Source organism: Balaenoptera musculus, chromosome 6 (assembly GCF_009873245.2).
Source record: "Balaenoptera musculus isolate JJ_BM4_2016_0621 chromosome 6, mBalMus1.pri.v3, whole genome shotgun sequence".
Lineage (NCBI taxonomy): Eukaryota > Metazoa > Chordata > Mammalia > Artiodactyla > Balaenopteridae > Balaenoptera > Balaenoptera musculus.
In genome coordinates, this window is record NC_045790.1 from 108,659,390 (window position 1) to 108,681,017 (window position 21,628).

The window sequence follows — 21,628 nt, forward strand, 5'->3', positions numbered from 1 at the left end:
GACTTTTCATTTGTTAACCATTTCTTCTACCAGTGTGAATTTGGCAGAACCGAAGAATTTAGTCTCGGACGGGTCACTGACCATCATAGGCCAGCCTCCCACCCAGTGTGGGAGGCATTCTTCCTGTGGCATCCTTCACAGAGGGTCACCCAGCCCATTCCTTTGTGGACCTAGTCGGGGGCCCTTGTGAGTTCTTTCTTAGATCAGACTGAAGTCCGTCTGCTTGCATCTGCTACCCATTTGCCCCAAGGGTACCTTCAGGAACAGCCCAGAAACGTGATCCAAGGGTCCTTGAGAACAGCTGTCTTATCTGAAAACAGCTATCCTCCTGTGATCTCTGCTGCTGCCAAAGCAGTAGATTTCACCATGCACTTCTTCCATGGTATGCTGTCCACACTCCATGGTCCCTTCCCTGAGGCAGTGTGCCCTGGAGTTAAGACTACAGATTTTCCCTGGGAACATTACACGAAGTGAAGGAAGCCAGTCACAAAAGACCATATATATTACATGATCCATTTTCTATGAAAGTCCAGAATAGGGAAAGCTGTAGAGACAGAAAGTAGATTAATGGTTGCCTTGGCCTGGGAGCAGAGGGGAACGGAGAGCTAGGAAGGGGATAACTAATAATTGGTCTGGGGTTTCTTTTTTTGGGGGGGGGTTCTTTTTTTTTTTAATTTATTTATTTTATTTATTTATTTTCGGCCGTGTTGGGTCTTCGTTGCTGCACGCGGGCTTTCTCTAGTTGCGGTGAGCGGGGGGCTGCCCTTCATTGCGGTGCGTGGGCTTCTCATCGTGGTGGCTTCTCTTGTTGCGGAGCACAGGCTCTAGGCACGCGGGCTTCAGTAGTTGTGGCGCACAGGCTTAGTTGCTCCGCGGCATGTGGGATCTTCCCGGACCAGGGCTCGAACCCGTGTCCCCTGCATTGGCAGGCGGATTCTTAACCACTGTGCCACCAGGGAAGCCCAAGGGTTCTTTTTGAGGTGATGAAAATGGTCTAAAATTGACCATGGTAGTGGTTGCACGTATCTATGAATATACTAAAAGCCATCAAATTGTACACTCAAATGGGTGATTTGTATGGTATGCAAGTTATATCTCAGTAAGACTTCTTTAAATAACCCAGTACAGGCTTTGTGGTATAAACCTGGGTTCAAGTATTTGTCTGTGCTGCTTGCGAGCTGTGTGACCTTGAGCAAGTTACCCAACCTCTCCAAGTCTTATCAGCCTCCTTATCCTGGTGGTAGGAATACCTACTTCAGTGGGTTTTTGTGGGATTGAATTAGAAGAAGTACATAAAGAACCTGGGACACGGTTCAATACAAAGTGATTTTTTCCCCCATCGAGTCTGAAAATAAGATGCCCACAGTTGGTCATATCCTCTACATTTTTTTCTTAGGTTGCTAAGGTGAAAAGTGGACTAGAAAGAAGGAGAAGGTCTGGGGGATGTGGGTAATAAAGGGTGTGTCAGTAATAAACGGTGTGTAGCACCCAGGGAGAGCACAGTCTCCTGTCAGCTGACAGGGCTGCGGAAAGCCTGGGCCCTATAGCTTTTAGGAAGATTAAAACAGAAAAAAAAAAAGAAAAGAAAAGGAAACCCCAGTGGCAGGAGATTTCTAAGAAGTGGTCATGTCACTTTACACCCAATGATGTCTTTGGCCCAAATGTTTCCCTGGATGGAAATGGGCCCCCTTGAGCACTGCTCTTGTCAGCCTGTTGCCCGTTTCATGAGCCATAGATGGTCTTTTCTCAAATATGGAGTTCACTTTGAGGTTGTGAAAATGGAAGCTTCAAGTAGAGCTTAATTAAAACCTTTGGAGATTATGTCACTCACCTCGTTAGTGTGTAGAAGTGGGCCTGAGGCTCGTTGAAAGCAAAGGTAGTGGCAGAACCCAGGATTTGGACTCTGCCCAATTTAGCTCAACATACACTGCCTCCTTCCTTCCGTGGCTGGAGGTACTTAACTAATCCTTAAAAGTTTGAGGCCTGGGCTTCCCTGGTGGCGCAGTGGTTAAGAGTCCACCTGCCAACGCAGGGGACACGGATTCGATCACTGGCCCGGGAAGATCCCACATGCCGTGGAACAACTAAGCCCGTGCGCCACAACTACTGAAGCCTGTGTGCCTAGAGCCTGTGCTGCACAACAAGAGAAGCCACGACAATGAGAAGTCCGTGCACTTCAATGAAGAGTAGCCCCTGCTCACCGCAAAAAAAAGAAAAGGCCGCGCACAGCAACGAAGCCCCAACACAGCCAAAAAAAATAAAAAATAAAAGTAAATAATAATAATAATATAAAAACTTTGAGACCTTTATTTTCACAGTTTGTGACAAGGAAGTATCTGTGCCATGACACCAGCTGAGCGTTTTAAGACCCCCGATGGTGCTCAGGAAACAGGGCCTGAAATGATAGGTATGCTCTGGGCTATAAAAGACTCAACACAATACCTAAAAAAAGAATTTGTTGTCTTAAAGTACGCCTTCCTTTAAAATAAATGAATAACAAAGGTAGGACAGAAGGAGCTTCTTATCTGCTTTAAACTCTTGGCTCGGAAGCTTGAAAAGGAGGTGAGTCATGGCTTATTTTCCCAGGGTCCAGGGGAAACTGGAGCCGGTGGCTGTCCCTGTTTCTGCTGCTGCTTTGTGAAGCTTTCCACATTCCATCTACCCCTGGCCTCGTGCCTCCTTTCCTCCAGCCCTCCCTCCTCCTGGGCTGGAGTCTGATGTGACTCTTCTTACCAAACACAGGGAAAACCACCTCCATTGTGTGAGAAAACTCGCCAAAAAAAAAATAAAAAAAAATTTGAAATGCCAGTGATGGAAAAAAAGGGGGAAAAAAGGGCAGAGAATGGTTTAGATCACCCAGAATAAGCACAAAGTGTTGAATCCTTGTCTTTGGTATGACACAGTTGAAGAGTCCTGTTGGTTAAAACCAACCCGCTACTGTGCCCACCTTCACCATCCTGTTGGCCTTTCCCCACCGTTGCTTCTGGTTAAATGACTTGTCCAGGGTCTTACAGAAGCAGTACAGGGAGAGATTACATTCTTATAAAAGCCTTTAGTGATGCATTTATGGACGTGGTTAACTTTTTTCCTTTTTTCCTTTATGTCTTGGATTTATTTTTTTTTGCTAGAGTCTCTTCTTTAACCTATATAAGCAGTAAAAATAGGATCTAGTAAATAGTTCTACAGCTAAAAAAATGCCTTTTCTGAATTGTTTCTAAGTGCTGACAATATAAACCAGTCATTCTTACACGGAATTCTCCCAGCTGCCCTTCACACCCTGAGCAGCTCTGATGTATATTTGCTGAAGGCAGCTGTCCATCCGGTGGGCTTCATGCCTGTGTCTGGGCTCTTCTCTCTGAGGTCCTCCCCCAGGACAGAGTAAGCAGCTGGTGACAGCTCCATTCTCACTCATTCAGATGATCTCAGTTTTAGAGTGCGATCCTGAAATCAGCTTTAAGAAACCACAAACATTTAGTGTTGCTTTAATAATAAATCTGCTAGTTTGCCTTTTCACGTGGAAGCAGAGAAAGAGCGAATAAGGAAAGCGTGGCTGCCACAAGTAGGCTGAACATGTACCAGTGGTTTGGCTCCCACTGGTCAATTTTGGGTTGGTTGGGAAATTCTGATCATTTAAGGTGATTGGGTGTTTACATGCCGGCCTTGATACCATATTCTCCCCCTGCCCCCCTTGGCATCTATCTAACCTGAAAGGAGAATCAGGCTCCTATAAGAGCAGAAAAAGAAGAGAAATTATGCTGTGTTTCTACGCAGTCTCTTGTTTCTACAGATCTTTAATTTACGTGCTACATCTCAAAATCCTATACTTAAAATCAGGTTAATTTTGTACACCCCTAACTTTCTTTTATTTTTTAAAAATTTATTTATTTAATTTATTTATTATTTTTGGCTGCCTTTGGTCTTCGTTGCTGCACGCGGGCTTTCTCTAGCTGTGGCGAGTGGGGGCTACTCTTCGTTGCGGTGCGTGGGCTTCTCATTGCAGTGGCTTCTCTTGTTGCAGAGCACGGGCTTTAGGTGCACGGGCTTCAGTAGTTGTGGCACACAGGCTTCAGTAGTTGTGGCTCGCGGGCTCTAGAGCACAGGCTCAGTAGCTGTGGCGCACAGGCTTAGTTGCTCCGCGGCATGTGGGATCTTCCCAGGCCAGGGCTCGAACCTCTGTTCCCTGCATTGGCAGGCGGATTCTTAACCCCTGCGCCACCAGGGAAGCCCCTAACTTTCTTTTAGAGAAAAGAAAAAGACATCTTTGTTAGCGGGCATTGACCTTGAACTTGGGACCTCAATGGAGACTGGCTTTTCACCAGGAATAAATAAGCGTCCAAGAGACTGTTTTCTCTGTGGGGCACTTCTCTTTTCCACAGTCACAGGAGTCCCCTTTAGGGAGTTTTGGCCAAAGCTAGATTTTCTGGGTTTACTTCCTAAAATGGAAATAGATTAGGGGATTTCACCTTTTTCATTACTGCAGTTTTGTCGTCTTCAGTGCCAAATGAGGCTGGTGCCTGGCTCCTCTTCATTGTCTAATTGTGGGCTGAGTCGAGGGCACGAGGCTGTTTAATAGTCCTGCCTGACATCCTGAAACCCCTGCTGCCATGGGACGGCACAGGACAGCACCCAGGATCTAAGTGTTTAAATTCTCCAGTTGACTCATTTCAGAGAAGGATAGTCAGCTGCCACAGTGGTGCCTTTGAAATAACAAATCGTTACTACCAACGTATAAAGAGATCCTTCAAACTCTTTTGCTCCTGTACCATCCGAAAAGGATTTTATTTTTTTCTTTCATTCTTTTTTTTTCTTAAATATTTATTTATTTATTTATTTGGCTGCTTCGGGTGTTCATTGTGGCACACAGGATCTTTGTTGCGGCGTGTGGGCTTAGTTGCCCCACGGCATGTGGGATCTTAGTTCCCCGACCAGGGATCGGACACGTGTCCCCTGCGTTGGAAGGCAGTTTCTCAACCACTGAACCATCAGGGAAGTCCCCGAAAAGGATTTTAAAAAACAGTGTACCCCGTTGCACGTTAAGTTGACATCTAAAAATTTTTGTCATAAGTTTAATAGCTTCAGAGGATATAATTTCTGGCATACTGTGTATCTGCCTTAAATGTTTTAGTTTGATGGTTTTGGTTTTGATCAAAACCTTAGAGTTTTGCAGATTTGACTCATGCAATTTATGGAAAATGCCTTCCATATAACCTATTGGCCAAGCCAGTCTTCATTTTCAAATCAAATCCATTTGGCTCTCTGTCAAATAAAATCTGACTTCATTTTTCAGTTAAAAAAGAAAGTCTTAGTGGTCTTCCCTTTGACACCATCTCTTCTGAATGCTAATTGTAATTCTAAGATAGATAGATGGGTAGTAGGTAGTGAAACTTGTAAACAACGGACATGGGGAGAGCTCTCTGCCCTGTTATAAGATGCCCTTGGGAATCTCCAGTTGTCCTTCTGTGTGATGTCCCAGGGGCTTTTATACCCTGGGCAATTCATCAGGATAATTTGGAATGGGTTCCGCTGGGGGTTCATTCCATTAGAATTTGTTTTCTCTGAAAAGTACGGGGCATCCTGTGACACAGTTTTATCCCCAAGTCTCTATTTTCTAGATTCTTGGAAGAGTGGGTTGCTTCTGCAGGTGATTACCCTCAGCTTAACCAGGTTCTGTGGATGTTTATAAATCTACAGATACTGGAGGGTTATACTTGCCAGCCCTGTCTCTGGATATGGGTGGTCCCTCATACCCAAGAAAGTTAAGTGAGGTGGAGTTGTATTATAGTAATAGCAAAAGAAACTAATGATCTCTACCAGATATTGGTGGTTTAGGCAATGCTGTGGTGTAAGGAAAGAGATGTACTGCGTTAACCCACAAGGAAATCAAAGGTGCTTTAAAATAAAAATATTGGCAAAGTATGCAAATTGAACAGATTTTCATTGATCGCTGTCTTAAGTGCTGGTCAAGGGAGATTTTAGGATAAATAAGGCCTGGTCTCTTCCTCGTCTAGTTATTATTTCTTTTCTTCTGCTGAGTTTGGGTTTAATTTGTTCTTTTCTGGTTTCCTGTGGTGGAAACTGAGGTCATTGGTTTGATACCTCTCTTTTCTGATGTAGGTGTTCCCTTCTAAGTCCTGCTCTGGTTGCATCCCACAAGTTTTGCTGTGTTGTGGTTTCACACCATTCAAAATACTTTCTAATTTCTCTTTTGATTTCTTCTTTGACACATGGATGATTTAGAATTGTGTTATTTCATCTCTAAATATTTAGGAATTTCCCAGATACCTTTCTGTCATTGATTTCTAGGTTAATTTCCACTGTGGTCAAAAAACATTTTTTGACAAATGTACAAGTTGAATCCTTTTAAATTTAATGAGGCTTGTTTTATGGGCCAGAACATGTTCTGTGTGTACTTGAAAAGAATGTGCTTTCTAGTCTTGTTCGGTGAGGTGTTTTATAAAGACCAGTTAGGTCAAGTTGGTAGATAGCTAGTGTCGTTCCAGTCTTCCATGTCCTCACTGATTTTCTGCCTACTTGTTCCACCATTTACTGAGATGAGGGTGTTAAGATCTGACTATAATTGTGGATTTGTCTCCTTTTCCTTGCAGTTCTGTTGGGTTTTGCTTCCAGTATTTTGAAGCTCTGTAATGTGGTCCAAAAACATTTAGGATTGTTATGTCCATTCTTTTACTTTTAACCCACTTGTATCTTTATATTTAAAGTGTGTTTCTTATAGACAACGTATAGCTAGATCTTGCTTTTCTTATCCAACCTGACAATCTCTACCTTTGAATTGAGATGTTTAAACCATTTATACATCTGTTGTTATTGATTTGGTTGGGTGTAAATCTGCCTTCTCACTGTTTGTTTTCTATGTGCGCCATCTGTTCTGTGTTCCCTTTCTCTTTCTGCCTTCTTTTGGGTCACTTGAATATTATTTATCATTCCATTTTGTCTCTTTGTTAGCTACTAGCTATAACTCTCTCTCTCTTTAATGGTAGCTTTCGGAATTATAGTATACATCTTTAACTTATCACAGCCTACCTCAACTGATATTATACCACTTTATAAATAGTTTAAGAATCTTAAACAGTATGCTTTCATTTCTTTCCTCCCAGCCTTTGTGCAATGGTTCTCATACATTTTTACTTCTACGTATGTTATAAACCCACAATACATTGTTTTATTTTTGCTTTAAACTGTCACATCTCTTTTTAAAATTTATTTATTTATTTATTTATTTATTTTTGGCTGTGTTGGGTCTTCGTTGCTGCGCGCGGGCTTTCTCTAGTTGCAGCGAGTGGGGGCTACTCTTCATTGCGGTGCACGGGCTTCTCATTGCGGTAGCTTCTCTCGTTGCAGAGCACGGGCTCTAGGCATGCAGGCTTCAGTAGTTGTGGCACGTGGGCTCAGTAGTTGTGGCTTACAGGCTCTAGAGTGCAGGCTCAGTAGTTGTGGCTCACGGGCTTAGTTGCTCCATGGCACGTGGGACCTTCCCAGACCAGGGATCAAACTCATGTCCCCTGCATTGGCAGGCGGATTCTTAACCACTGCACCACCCGGGAAGTCCCAACTGTCACTTATCTGTGAAAGAGATTTAAATAATAAGAAAAAAGTTCTTTCTATCTACCCACACAATTACCATTTCTAGTGCTCTTCATTCCTTTCATTCCATTCTTCATCTGGTTATCATTTTTCTTCTGTCTGAAGGACTCCTTTAACATTTCTTTTAATGCAGATCTGCTGGTGGTAAATTCTTTCAGCTTTTGTATGTCTGAAAAGTGTTTATTTTGCCTTCCTTTTGGAAGGTATTTTTCTAGGTATAGAATTCTGGATTAACAATTTCTGATGGAAAGCCCCCTGTCATTCTTGTTTTTGTTCTTCTGTTAGTAATGGGTCTTTTTCTCAAGGCGTTTTTAAGATTTTCCTTTATATCACTGGTTTTCAGAAATTTAACTGTGATGTGCCTGAGTATAGTTTTTTGTTTTGTTTTGATGTTTTTTATGCTTGGGGTTTGCTGAGCTTCTTGGATCTGTAGGTTTTAATAAATTTGGAAAAAATCTGGCCATTATTTCTTTAAATATTTTTTCTGTCCCCACCTCCATGAACTTCAGTTGGGTGTATATTAGTCTATTAGTAGTTCTCCCACGGCTCACTAATGCATTTTTCATTTTTTTGTATTGTTTTATTTTTTCTCTCTGTGTTTCATTTTGGGAAGTTTCTATTGCTGTGTCTTCGAGTTCATTAATCTTTTCTTCTGCATTGTCTAATCTGCTATTAAAACCATCCAGTGTGTTTTTCGTCTCAGACATTGTAGTTTTCTTCTAGAGTATCTGCAATGTCTCTATTTAACGTTCTTGATCTTTCTTGAGCATGTAGGATACAGTTATGACTAGTAATATCCTTGTGTACTAATTCTATCATACATGTGATTTCTGGATCAGTTTCAATGGACTGATTTCTCTTCTCATCATGGGTCATCTTTTCCTGCTTCTTTGCATTAGGCTGTTAATTTTTTATGGGATTTTTATCTTGGATATGTTTGTATTCCTATAAATATTCTTGAGCTTTATTCTGGGATGCGGTTATTCGGAAACAGTTTGACCCTTTCCGTGCCTGCTTTTTAAAGCTTTGTTAGTCAGGCAAGAACAGCATTTAGTCTAGGGCCAGTTTTGCCCCACTACTGAGGCAAAACCCTCTGAGGAACCTTCCTATATTATGAGGTTTTCCACTCCAGCTGGTGGGAACAGGAACTATTCTTAGCCCTGTGATGCCTTTGGCTGGTTCCTTCCCCACCAACAGGCAGTTTTCCTCATACTCACTTGCTCTGATTTTTGGGGGCCCTCAGCAGAGCTCCAGAGCTTGCTCTCTGTGTAGCTCCGTCTTCTCTGGTACTCTGTCCTGCAAACTCTAGCTGTCCTGGCCTCCCAGCTCCTTCTCTTCAACATAGGGAGACTACTGGGCTCTGCTGGGTACCCACTCTCTGCACCATAGCCTGGAAACTCCAGGCAGGAAGCCTGGGCAGTTGAGGGGCTCATATGTTTAGAAATCTCAGGAATCACTGCCCTTCGTTGCCTAATGTCCAGTGTCTTGAAAACCATTCTCATATATTTTGCCTTCCTTTTGGAAGGTATTTTTCTAAGTATAAAATTCTGGATTAACAGGTTCTGATAGAAAGCCCCCTGTCATTCTTGTTTTTGTTCTTCTGTAAGTAATGGGTCTTTTTCTTAAGGTGCTTTTAAGATTTTCCTTTTTTCACTGGGTTTCAGAAATTTAATTTGTTTTTTCAGAAATTTAAGTTGTTACAGGCAGGAAGGTAAATTGGTTGCTGTTACTCCATCTTGGCTAGAACCCCCCCTGAGTTCATAACTCAGTTCCGTGGTACAGAGTAGTCCATTAAATGAAAAGCCAGTAACCTACTCAATAAGGGATTTATCTCACGTTTGTAGATGGGGGCCTAAAACATCACCATCTGCCCCAACTCACCAGATTTTCAGTGCCTAAAAAAAGATTAATTTTCACTAAAGGATTACGTATTTATATAGGGATTTTTGCTCTGGACTGGCTCTTCTTTAGTATTAAAACTATTTATTTCTATGAACTCACAATCATTTTCTATTTATTTATTTATTCATTCATTCATTCTTTCATGGCTGCATTGGGTCTTTGTTGCTGCACGTGGGCTTTCTCTAGTTGCTACAAGCAGGGGCTACTCTTCGTTGCAGTGTGCGGGCTTCTCATTGCATTGGCTTCTCTTGTTGTGGAGCATGGGCTTTAGGCGCCCAGGCTTCAGTAGTTGTGGCACACAGGCTCAGTAGTTGTGGCTCACGGGCTCTAGAGCGCAGGCTCAGTAGTTGTGGCACACTGGCTTAGTTGCTCCATGGCATGTGGGATCTTCCTGGACCAGGGCTTGAACCCATGTCCCCTACATTGGCAGGTGGGTTCTTAACCACCATGCCACCAGGGAAGACCCTGAACTCACAATCATTTTCTTTTCTTTTTCTTTCTTTTTTTTTTTTGCTGCACTGCACAGCATGTGGGATCTTGGTTTCCCCACCAGGCATCAAACCCATGCCCCTTGCAGTGGAAGCGTGGAGTTTTAACCACTGGATCACCGGGGAAGTCCCTCACAATCATTTTCTAGATAAAATAGCTAATATGTACTGTTCTAAGAGCTTTGTACATTATTTCATGTAGTCTTTAACCGACTCTGTGAAGTAATGATACGGTTCTGTTACTATCCCCATTTTGCACATGAGGCTATTAAAGCACAGAGAGGTAAAGTAACTTGACCAAGATCACACAGCCAGTAAGTGATGGCCAGGATTGAACCTGGGGTCTGGCTCCAAAGACTAGACACTTAACACACGAAACTGCTTCCAGGTAAAGTTGTTCTGTATATCCAGTGAGAGGGCAACTGACGCAGGCTCCTCAGCTTTCAAACAAGCATGCTGTCTTGCTTTCCCTTGTCGTGTTTTCTTTTTTTTTTTTTAATTTTTTTTTAATTTATTATTTATTTATTATTTTTATTTTTGGCTGTGTTGGGTCTTCGTTTCTGCGCGAGGGCTTTCTCCAGTTGCGGCGAGTGGGGGCCACTCTTCATCGCGGTGCGCGGGCCTCTCACTATCGCGGCCTCTCTTGTTGCGGAGCAGAGGCTCCAGACGCTCAGGCTCAGTAGTTGTGGCTCACGGGCCCAGTTGCTCCGCGGCATGTGGGATCTTCCCAGACCAGGGCTCGAACCCGTGTCCCCTGCATTGGCAGGCAGACTCTCAACCACTGCGCCACCAGGGAAGCCCGTGTTTTCTTTTTAAATAACGGTTGTATGTATGCACACATGTGTGCCCGGTCATACGTGCTCATGATTTGGTTTCACCAGATATAAGAGGATATTCAATGAAAATAAACCTCCCATCTATCTTTCTTCCTTCAAACCCCCAAGTTCCCCACCCCCACCCCACCCCAAACCGTCTCTTCAATTTTAGTTTGTCTTTCCAGAGAGATTCTTCACGTACACAAGCTTAGAAATAGATGGCAGCAAACTATCCCCTTTCTTCTGCACCTTGCTCTTTTCATCTAACAAGATATTTTCAAGTCATTCCATAATAGTAGGTGTAGAGCTGCCTTACTCTTTTTGACAGCGGCCTAGGGCTCCATTGTGGTTGTGCATTAATTTATGACCTACTCCCCTTCTAAAGAACTTTACATTGTTTCCAAACCTGTGCTATTGTAAATCAGGCTGCAAAAAATATCCTTATATTTTATCACACGTACGTATCCCATATATATCACATATGTATATGTGATTTCCCACATGTGCAAATATATCTGCAGGATAAATCACTAAAAGCGGAATTGCTGTGTCAGAGCGTTTGTGCTTTTGATATGTTGGTAGCTGTGACTAAATTGCTCTCCAGAGAGATTATACTGATTTACACTCTCATAGCAGCGTATGAGGGTATATGTTTCTCCATACTCTCCCCAACACAGTCTATTAAACTTTTTTCATGCTGTGTTTGTTTTTAAAATAATGGTTGTGAACACCATATCAAAGGGTTACCTTTGTGAGGGATGACCCGGCACTGCATTTGTCTTCCAGTAAGTTAAGAAACAAATGACCAGGGGGCTTCCCTGGTGGCGCAGTGGTTGAGAATCTGCCTGCCAATGCAGGGAACACGGGTTCGAGCCCTGGTCTGGGAAGATCCCACATGCCGCGGAGCAACTAGGCCCGTGAGTCACAACTACTGAGCCTGCGCGTCTGGAGCTTATGCTCCGCAACAAGAGAAGCCGCGATAGTGAGAGGCCCACGCACTGCGATGAAGAGTGGCCCCCGCTTGCCGCAACTAGAGAAAGCCCTTGCACAGAAACGAAGACCCAACACAGCCAAAAATAAATAAATAAATAAATAATAAAAATAAAGGAATTCCTTTAAAAAAAAAAAAAAGAAACAAATGACCAAAGATTAATTCCCTTTTATTCATGATCATTTACTCATTTCAGTCCACAGACTTCATCTGTGCCTGGTTCTGGGTACTAGGGGTAGAAGGATCTGTGACTTGGTCCCTGTCCTCAGGAAGTTCATCTTGTAGAGCGAGACACAGAGAAGTGGCTGTGATATGGTGTGCATTGTGTTACACACAGTTGCAGAGAATGGGATAATGGAACAAGGGAAAGTGTTGCTAGATGTCTTAGGAAGTGTTGCCAGGATCTCTTGATTGTGCTAAACTTGATGGGGAATGTCATCCCGGAAACAGCCAGGTGGAGAGAAGGAAGTTGGACTCTTGAGGACCAGCCAGCTCAAGGTGGATTCTGTGAGACTGGAAGCTCCTCTGGAGGTTACCGCGGGCACCTCCCTGCAGAACTGCCGGCTGCATGCAGGGAATCGGCCGGCTGTGATTGGAGGGATGTTGCTGGTGGGGATAATGAACTCGGTAGTGTCGGCAGAGGTGATTGGCCGCGCCCTGCTGCAGTGAGAATGCAGGCTGGATGCTCGGCTCCTCACTTGCGTGATGATCATTAGTTGAGCGAGGACAGCGGAATAATTGGGAGCTCGAAGTTGCTTCTGCCTCCGGGAGAGGTCTGTTGGGCTATCGCTTTTTCCTTTTTTCAAAAAGCCAAGCATTTGATCACCGTCCACCTGCAAAAGTGAGTTTTTATTGAAGAAGCTCCAGCTGCTCTCTCGTTGTCAGCAACCCGGCGGGGCTTTCAGAGTGAGCTGCTTCTCAGGCCAGGCACGACAGCAGTGCTAGCAAATTTGAGAAGGCAGGAAACAGCCACTGCATACAGAGCTGCCAGCCTTACAACTCCCCAGGCTAGTCTTCCAAGCAGCTGTGTAGCCAGAGACCCTTGGTATTGTGGTCACATCCCTCCTCAAAAGTGAACGGTCACCGTCGGCGACGTGGGGAGGAAGCCGTGATGTTGCAGATGCTGTGGCATTTTCTGTCTAGCTTCTTCCCCAGGGCCAGGTGCCAAGGCTCCAGAGAGGGGAGCGGGAATGAAGTCAGAGGCACCCCGGCTCCGGCGCGGGGAGCCCAGATGCCAAGCTTTTTGGGGAAACAGGACGGAAGGGCTGAGGCCACGGAAAAGAGACCCACCATCTTGCTGGTGGTCGGACCCGCAGAGCAGTTTCCAAAGGTAATGGCAACGTCGAGAGGACCTCCTAGGTTAGGGGCTAGCCTAGGATCATTTTCCTGGAAAAAGCTGGAGTGTGGGGGAGGAAGAGAGGACTTATGAATGAATCCGTTTGGTACCGGGGGCCTGGGGAGAAGTGTTAGACAATGAAGAAGCCCAACTCCAGTCCAGAATCTTTCTGTGGCCACTGCAAAAGCTTTATTACCCTATTGTGACCACTTCAGTGCGGCCATTTGAAGAAGGAAGGTTGAATGCAATGGAAGATTTACCTTAGGATTTGTCTCTTTGGCCCCAGAAAGCCATTTGAAAGGCAGGGGACAAACAGTTACAACAACACCGTGTCTTAGGTCTTAGCCTGTTTAAACAGCACAGGGAGGACAGAGCTCAGCGGGCAACAGAGCAAACCTTCAAAGGTGAAGCCAGCTGCCGGGAGCTGGGGAGGACCAGCCTGCCCTGCATCCCAAAGGTCAGACCCTCTGCCTTGGTAGGCAGGGGACCCATCTTGCCTTTCTTTCTGGGAGAAAGGGAGCGATGAGGCAGAGTGGAGGCTGGAGTCTCAGTGCACGGAGGCCGGTGCTCCTCACGGGTCTGCGGGTCTGCTGAGCGCCGGGGCCTTCTGTCCATCTCGTGCCCTGAGCGTGGGTTATGTCATCTGAAGCTCACAAGAACCAGGGTAAGTGGTAGCACCCCCATTTCGCAGATGAGGAAACTGAGGTGCAGAAAGGTTAAGTAGTTTGCCAGGGATTAAACAGTTAAGAAGGGGTAGAGGTGAGATTTCATTTCAGTCTACCTGGAACTTTGCCATGTACTGCCCTCACCTTCCCTTAAGAAAGCCGTTTTTAATGGGACCAGTCGAGTTCTCAGGACTAGAACAGAAAGGCTATTTGGCTGTGATTTCTCCTGCCTGTGGTAGAAGAACCTTGTTCACCTCCTGAGGCTTGGTTATTTTGAATCTTTTCTCCTTTCTCAGGATAAAAATCAACTGGAAAAAGGAAGGAGATTGTGCCCTGTGTGTGGCACACTGTAGAGTCCACAAAAGGTTCTGCTGAATTGAACTACTGCATTTAAGAAATAGATGTTCATTTTTCCTTTGCTAAGTGGGAGGGACTTCTGATGCAACAACTTTTGCAGTGGTTTCAGGTTAAGCATTGAGGAGAATCCTTAGTCTGTGATGGGCTCATCCGGGGCGACAGGGGTCTCGGCATCTGTACTGTGCCTGAGATGTGACAGGTGTCGCTTTCTACCTTTTGATCATTTCACAGGAGCTCGGAAATGGCCGTGGCGTTATCTATTGTGAGGAACTTTTATCTCCAGACCTGCTTGCCTTATGGCCAAGGGCTTAAGGGGCTGGCTGGCTCCTCTTAAATTCACCCTCTTTTGACTTTAATAATTAACTGCTCCACTTCCCAGACTCACACCGACTGGCACCTCTTGCCAGCCCTCCCCCTGGGCTGGCCTGGCATCAGGACTGTTCTGAACGGCTTCTCTCCTGGCCTACAGAATCGGGAGCAAGGCAGGCTGAACCTGAGAACCACACCTCTCACTGACACTTCTCCCCAGAAGGGAGATGGATCAGCTGCCTGGGGGTGTGGGGAGCCCCAAGAGGGAGGTGCGTCAGCTGGTTTGGTTTGAAACAAGCAAGAAAGCACATCTGGGCGGTGTGGACCCTTTAAAGGCAGACAGACTAAGAACTGGAAGAGTGTTTCAGCAGCGTGCGTCCTTTTCCAGCGCAGCTGCTCTGGAAGGTAGGGGTTGGAGGTTGGGATCGCGGGCCGGTGGGACCTGGCTCGCCATTTCTCTCCGGCAGACGCTGCCACAGCCTCATGGAAACCTCGTAGAGACGTTCAATTTGGTTCTCAGCCTTCTCAGTTTCCCAGTGGCGCTACTTTGTTCGACTCTCACTTCTCTCTTAAATATGTCTGCTGGTGAGTCAGGTTCCCGCAAGCTTTTATTGTCGGAACTGTTCCAGTTTCCCCCTTTATCTTTGTCTTACAGTCGATCTGCAGTTGGAGAAGAAAGCCATTAGTCTGGAGTGGGAGGTGCCCTGAGCGGCATTCAAGCTTTCAAATCCTGAGGGGCCGTCTTCTCAGAAGCTCAGAGAATTTTGCTCATTGTGTGTCTAATTGCCAAGTGCAGGCAGGTTTCATTGGAAACCGGCTCCACTGGGCTGTCATGGCAACCCGATCATCAAATGACACTACCGCTACAGCAGCAAATGAGGCTCGAGGGCCTTACGGGTGGGTGGGGCTAGAATAGCTTGGTTGCTGGCAATATATTAATATTTTTCGCTTGGTCTGAGTCATTGGCGGGGGGGGGGGGGGGGGGCGGTGGAAATACTGTATGAGCTAATGCCACACTCCCAGAGGTACTCTACCTGCCCTGTTCTTACTCATGGTATTCCGGCACTTATGGGAATCTTTGGCATGAAACAGTGGTAGAACAAGGAAAGCTGGTGGGGTGGGGGCATGTGCAGATCTGAGGGTGAGAAGATGCTTGTGAGAGGAACTGCTACTTAGCAGATTAAGGGAAATCGAATGCCACTGAATTCTAAGGCATCTGGAGTGGCTGCCATTGTTTCTGAGTACTAGTTGTTACAGGAATGGACATTGGAAGAAAGGAAACAAAAGTAGATCTGGGTCACAAAATTAGAACAGGTAAAGATAGCAGAGAAGACGTGTCGATGGCAGGAGGGGGAGAGAGCACTTTACTCGGGGATCCAAAAGCACCGGGAGCTGGTGTGAAACATCAGGAACGGAGCACAAGCCCTGCTTTATGAATTTTTTTTTTTTTTTGGCCACACCACGTGGCATGCGGGATCTCAGTTCCCCAGCCAGGGATAGAACCTGTGCCCCCTGCAGCGGAAGCGCGGAGTCCTATCCGCTGGACCGCCAGGGAAGTCCTGAGCCCTACCATATTCTTCTTCCTTATTTGTATTTCTCACGTATGTGTTCAGAGCTGTAACACATACAGTTTTTTGTGGTTTTTTTTAGCTAAGGCTAAAATTACTCCCCCGCAACTGCTGCCTTCCCATGTGAGGTACTGCTCACTGTAATTCTCAGGGTCAGGCTGACAAGTGTTCTTTGGAAGCTGAATTCTAAAATCTCTTTATGGCGGTGTCAGGCTTGGATGCTGTTTTAAGTGGCCATTGTAACAGGAGCCAGGCTCTGGGTGAGCCTCCGCCAGCTGGCTCTGGGGCCCGGGCAAACCAGGTGGCCTCTCCTGGTCTGTTTCTTCATCTCAGAGATTCAGAGATGACCCCAGGGCCCCTCTGGGGCCCAGTGTCTGTAATTCCAGGGAGAGAGCATTTGCCTTGGACACCAGGTGCCTGGAGATTGGCTCAACTGAGAAGTAAAGGTTTCTGTGTGACAACAGAGTTCTGCGTGACCTATGCAACTCAGGAAGATGGGTGGTTTAAATAAATAAGCAAACGCCAGTTTACGTTTGTCCAATGAAGACATTCTGTTGGACTCAAACACAGTTGCAAAATAGAAATACGTTGGAGCCCTTTTTTAAGATTAACATTGGAATAGAATTAATGTAAGCATTGTAAAATAACGTCTTGACAAGCATGTGCAGAACTCTTCAGAGAACATTTCCTGGCCCTGTGATACCATTGGTCTGTAGAGTAATGAGCTCTGTTATACTCAAGGACATTCCATTCTGTTTATTCTAGAAGATAGTTGCCCTTGTTTGATAATGCTTTAATAATTGTTCCTTATATATTGAGTGTTGATTTCACTTTCATTTGGTATTGTTTTCAGATCTCTTCTCAGATTTGTCTTGTAAATACATCATACAACTCAATGGTACCAAAAAAAACCCCTCAATGGTACAATTATGTTTACCAACATTATTTGAAAAACATAGTTTAGTAGGAAAGGAACATCTCCAATTGAACAACTTATTTATTCAGTCAAAATATTTGCCATTTTGTATTGGAAGGACTGCAGTTGTCATTGAAATGAGACACTTCAACAGATCTGTGTAATTTATTTTCGTTTCAGAAGCAATCATGAATAATTTTAAAAAGGAAGATCAGCATTTAAAATTCAGCTCTTTTATTTATAAATGTGAACTTCCTTTAAAATAAAAATAATAATACAGTATCTTGTTGAGTTGAGGTGGACAAAATACCCTGAGGACTCTATTTGCTGGCACTTGGGAAACCAAACCTACGGTCTTCATAAAGAGTGGTCATATTTGTTTTTTGGGGTCTCAGAGGCCTGCCAAGCACGATTCATTCATTCATTCAGAAACTGCTTATGTCAAGCACCTCCGTGAGGTACAAAGGCCCTGCCTTCAGGACCCCAGCAGTAGAGATAAGATGTACGTAAAAATAGCCCTAAAGCAGGACATTCTGGATTGGGTAGCTTAAGAGACAGCTGAGTATCATGGATTTAGGTGGAGGCTGGGCAGGAATTTGCCTGAATAATCCTGAGCTGCCTCTGGATACCTCATCGGATCCTCCCTAGTGGATGGATGAAACAGCCCAAGACCTGTTTTTACAGACTCACCATCAGATCTCTTTTAGAAGGGCTGAAATATCATATAAGTTATTAAAATCTGTTTCATAATGATGTATATAAGCATCAGCATCTTATTTTCAGAACCTTTTTCAAGTTCTTAACCAAAAGCTTTTTAGTGAATTTAAGAAGTTCCTTTTACTTTGGTGGATCCCCAAATGATATCCATCTGTTTTTAATCCATCCTGGTCGTGAGGTTTCGTCTATATTAGGAAGTGGTGCACTGTAGATGGAACACGGCGAGACGGATTCCTTTATCATCTCTGTGACGTGGGCTCTTCCTCTGCAGCACGAATCTGACACCTTCCTTGGGAAGGAATGAGGTGGAGATGGCAGGATGGCCCTTAAATAAAGATCAGATCCTGAATCTCCAAGACCTGAAGTTTCCTCTCATCCTCACCTAAAAGGGACATTCTAGGGCAGTGTTGCTCAGTAGAACTTTCTGTGATGATGGAAATAACGTGTGGCCATGCGACCAAGGAAATGAATTTTTACTTTCATTGAATTTTAGTTTATTTAAAATTGAGGACTTCCCTGGCAGTCCAGTGGTTAAGACTCCACGCTTCCAGTGCAGTGGGCGCGGGTTCGATCCCTGGTCGGGGAACTAAGATCCCACATGCTGCGTGGCGTGGCAAAATAAAATAAAATAAAAGTAATGAGCAGCACAGTTGTAGGCCAGAAAGCTCCGATGCACTGAACTTTAGAGTGTCCTGAATGAATGTGGGCTCTGAAGACCACGTCCGTGGATCTTAAGTGAGGCCCAGGCTGACCCCAGATTGGTGCTGCTCCGGAGTGCCCCGGCACAGTGACCTGTGGCCTAGAATGTCCTCTTCCTGCCCCCATCATTTCAGCCTCTCGGTGCTTGTGGGGTCCCCAGGCAAAGCCTACAGGGGAGGGGGTGCTCATGTGCAGGGTGGCCTGGGGAAGGTCACTAGAGCCAGCCAGAGCTGTGCCTGGAAGGCCGTGTGGCCCAGGCAGCCGGCTGAGGGGCAGCTCCCCTGCAAGTGAAAGACCCCTCCCCACCCCCCAAGGGGCTACTTCCAGGACTACTCCCCGCCCCCCGCCCACCACTGACTTCTACCCTCACAGCGAAACGGGGCCGTTTCAGGTGAGCATTGATTCATTCTCTACCTCCACTTATTTTTCTGCTGGGAATGATTTACCAAGGAGAGAAACCACTGTATCGTGTGACGCGTTTGGGGACCTTGTGGAAAAACAGGCCAAAGGCTATTTGTTTGGAGGGATTGGCAGCCAGAGGGTGAAGGTTTCTGGGGCAGATCCCAGGGCAGGGCAGAATGCTCTGCCCGTCTCCGAAGGGTTAACTGGGGAGCAGGTGACGTCAGTCCTGATCTTTATCCCTCTGCACTCGGGCAACGCACGCCTCCTTGCCAGGCTCTGTGCTCATTGGCTGTGGGCGGGAGGTACAGTGAGCAGACTTTTTTCAATTAAGTGAAAGGACAGGGCGGAGGCAGCCAATGACAGCTGCGTCCCAGCGTACCTTGTGCAAGTGTGCCGGGCCGGGCAGCATTCCCCGGGATCCACGCCGCCTGACACAGCTCCCGCCAGCATGCTCTGCCTGTGCCTGTACGTGCCCCTCATCGGGGAGGCCCAGACCGAGTTCCAGTACTTCGAGTCCAAGGGGCTTCCCGCCGAGCTGAAGTCCATCTTCAAACTCAGTGTCTTTATCCCCTCCCAGGAGTTCTCCACCTACCGCCAGTGGAAGCAGGTCTGTACCGCGGAAGGCAGCGGGCGTTTCATCAGTGTTGGTTGAGTGAATGGATGAGCTGGTAGAGGGTCCGCATACCTCAAAGGTCCCCCCCATTTCTAAGCGTGCCAGTTTTTTCCCCAGCTGTCGCATAACTATAGGCGGCTAAAGGGCTACGTACGTCACGGGAGTGACTGGCTCTCATGTGACTTCCAAGGAAGGCTGGAATTATAGGGAAGGCACTTGTGGGAGATGGAAAGGAATTTTCTTGCGGAGGGCGGGGTTCTAAGCAGTGCAGGGCCAGGAAGTGGGGGCACAGTCTAGCTGCTTTCTGTGAGCTGGGGGGCAGGAGGGGAGGGGAGAGGCCCCTCACTGGAGGCCCAGGAGTTGGAACCGTGGCTGCGGAGGCTGGAGGTGACAGGGCTGTGCCCTGGGTGAAACAAACCAACGGGCAGGGGTGAGGGGACCTTCCTAGGCGTCTCTTTGGAGCAGGAGGCAGCAGAAATCATTACTGTTTTAAAGATTTATTGATTGATTGATTGATTGATTGATTGCTATGTTGAGTCTTCGTTTCTGTGCTAAGGCTTTCTCCAGTTGCGGCAAGCGGGGGCCACTCTTCATCGCGGTGCGCGGGCCTCTCACTGTCGTGGCCTCTCTTGTTGCGGAGCACAGGCTCCAGATGCGCAGGCTCAGTAGTTGTGGCTCACGGGCCCAGTTGCTCCGCGGCATGTGGGATCTTCCCAGACCAGGGCTCGAACCCGTGTCCCCTGCATTAGCAGGCAGACTCTCAACCACTGCGCCACCAGGGAAGCCCCATTACTATTTTAAATATGGGGAAACAGCTACAGAGTCTGAGGGGGTCGCCTGCCTCCTAAAGGGACACCCCAACTTCTCCATTAATCAGATCCTGTGCTGTCCCCCAGTGCTCACGAGGGCAGTGAAGGTCAGATGGTGTGCAGGGCGTGGTGATTTGCATATTCTAGGAAGGAGACAGGACTGAGGTGGAAGCAACGACTTAGAATATTTTGAAATCAGCTGCATGAGCATGTCCTTGAGTTTTCTGTATCACGGGCACCCACCCCAACAAGGCACACGGATCGCGTTGGTGCCAGAGCAACCCAGATACCAACGAGCTTCGTGCCTAGTGTTCGCCTCCTCTCTAAATGACAGGCAGATTCTATTTCCGCTCCTCTCATAAATCTAGGGTGCTAACCTATATGTAATCTGTATTTTGGTGGAGAGCACAAATGTCTGCAGGAAGTTAACGTAACTCCAGACAGCTGATAGAACACGTGCCAGCCTCTGTCTCACATTCCAGCCACACCCTCCCTGAGTTGTTCTTTGGATCATGTTAGGTGACACAGTATCTGGAGAGGACCAGCTAGCCAATGGTCCATCAATTTCCAAACCCACTGGCTCAGAAGACTTTGAAACCCACATTGGTTTGTGGATAGTGACGGTATTTCTTGCTGAGAGAATTGGGCAACACAGGGAGACTATAACCATTTTCCTTAGGAGATTTTTGGTCCTGGTTTTGGGGTGTTGCTGGGTTGGAGTGACTCATGTATGTTCCCCACCTTCTTGAGATTAACCTTTAGAATGGCAGCAGACCCTATAGGGAGGTGGCTCTGGAGTCCAACAGGCCTGGCTTGAATCCTGCCCACCATTTCCCTAGCTGTGCGACCTTGGATAAATTACTAAACCTCCGTGAGCTTCTGTTTCCTTCTCTGGAAAATGGGGGAAATGATAGTACCCACCTCCTAGGGCTGTTTGCGAGGATTCAGCGGGTTACTAGAGATAAAGCATTTAGCAGGACCCCGGGCACAAACCAAGTGCTTGTGCTTTTGTGGAAAAGTTCCAGTTGCTGAGCATCCGAAACGGACTGCAGCTGCTGAACAGAGCTCATCTCTAAGGGCAGGCGCAGATTTTTGGAACCTCACTGCCAAGGAAAGGGTCTCTGAAAGCTTCCTTGGGTCACTGAACTGTTCCTAAGTGGAGCTGCCCTGCTTTTCAGTGCCTGGTTAAGGCAGCTGAGGTTGGTTATAGCATCTGGCTCCCCTGAGATCGGAGTCAGGCAGCGCCATCAAGCACAGGCCCAAGAACAGTTCCCATTGCTCTTACCACTCCTCCATCCTCCAGAGTTCTCTCTGGCAGTACTTCTGCCAAGCAGGCATTGGCAGGGGCCAGCTCTGCCCTGTACCTTTACCCTGGTCACCCCCAATTGTTCTTGGGCCAGTGCCACTTTTAGGGATAAAAAGAGCAAGCTGCAGAGTTT

The 21,628-nt window shown here is 46.3% G+C and overlaps 1 protein-coding gene across 11 annotated transcripts in view; it reads left to right on the forward strand.

Moving 5' to 3' along the window:
* SLC25A25 (solute carrier family 25 member 25) overlaps nt 1-21,628 on the forward strand; it is a 36,638-nt gene that overhangs the window by 4,157 nt on the left and 10,853 nt on the right. Inside the window, exon 1 of one of the 11 annotated variants that reach the window (XM_036854614.1) lies at nt 12,470-13,128. The exons of 5 other annotated variants lie outside the window; for them this stretch is intronic. In XM_036854614.1, the coding sequence (XP_036710509.1) occupies nt 12,910-13,128 (219 nt within the window). In that variant the 5' untranslated portion in view covers nt 12,470-12,909. Of the gene's footprint in view, nt 1-12,469; nt 13,129-19,055; nt 19,375-21,628 lie in introns of those variants that run through there. 5 more of the 11 variants (XM_036854618.1, XM_036854620.1, XM_036854615.1 and 2 more) reach the window with 5 other exon arrangements.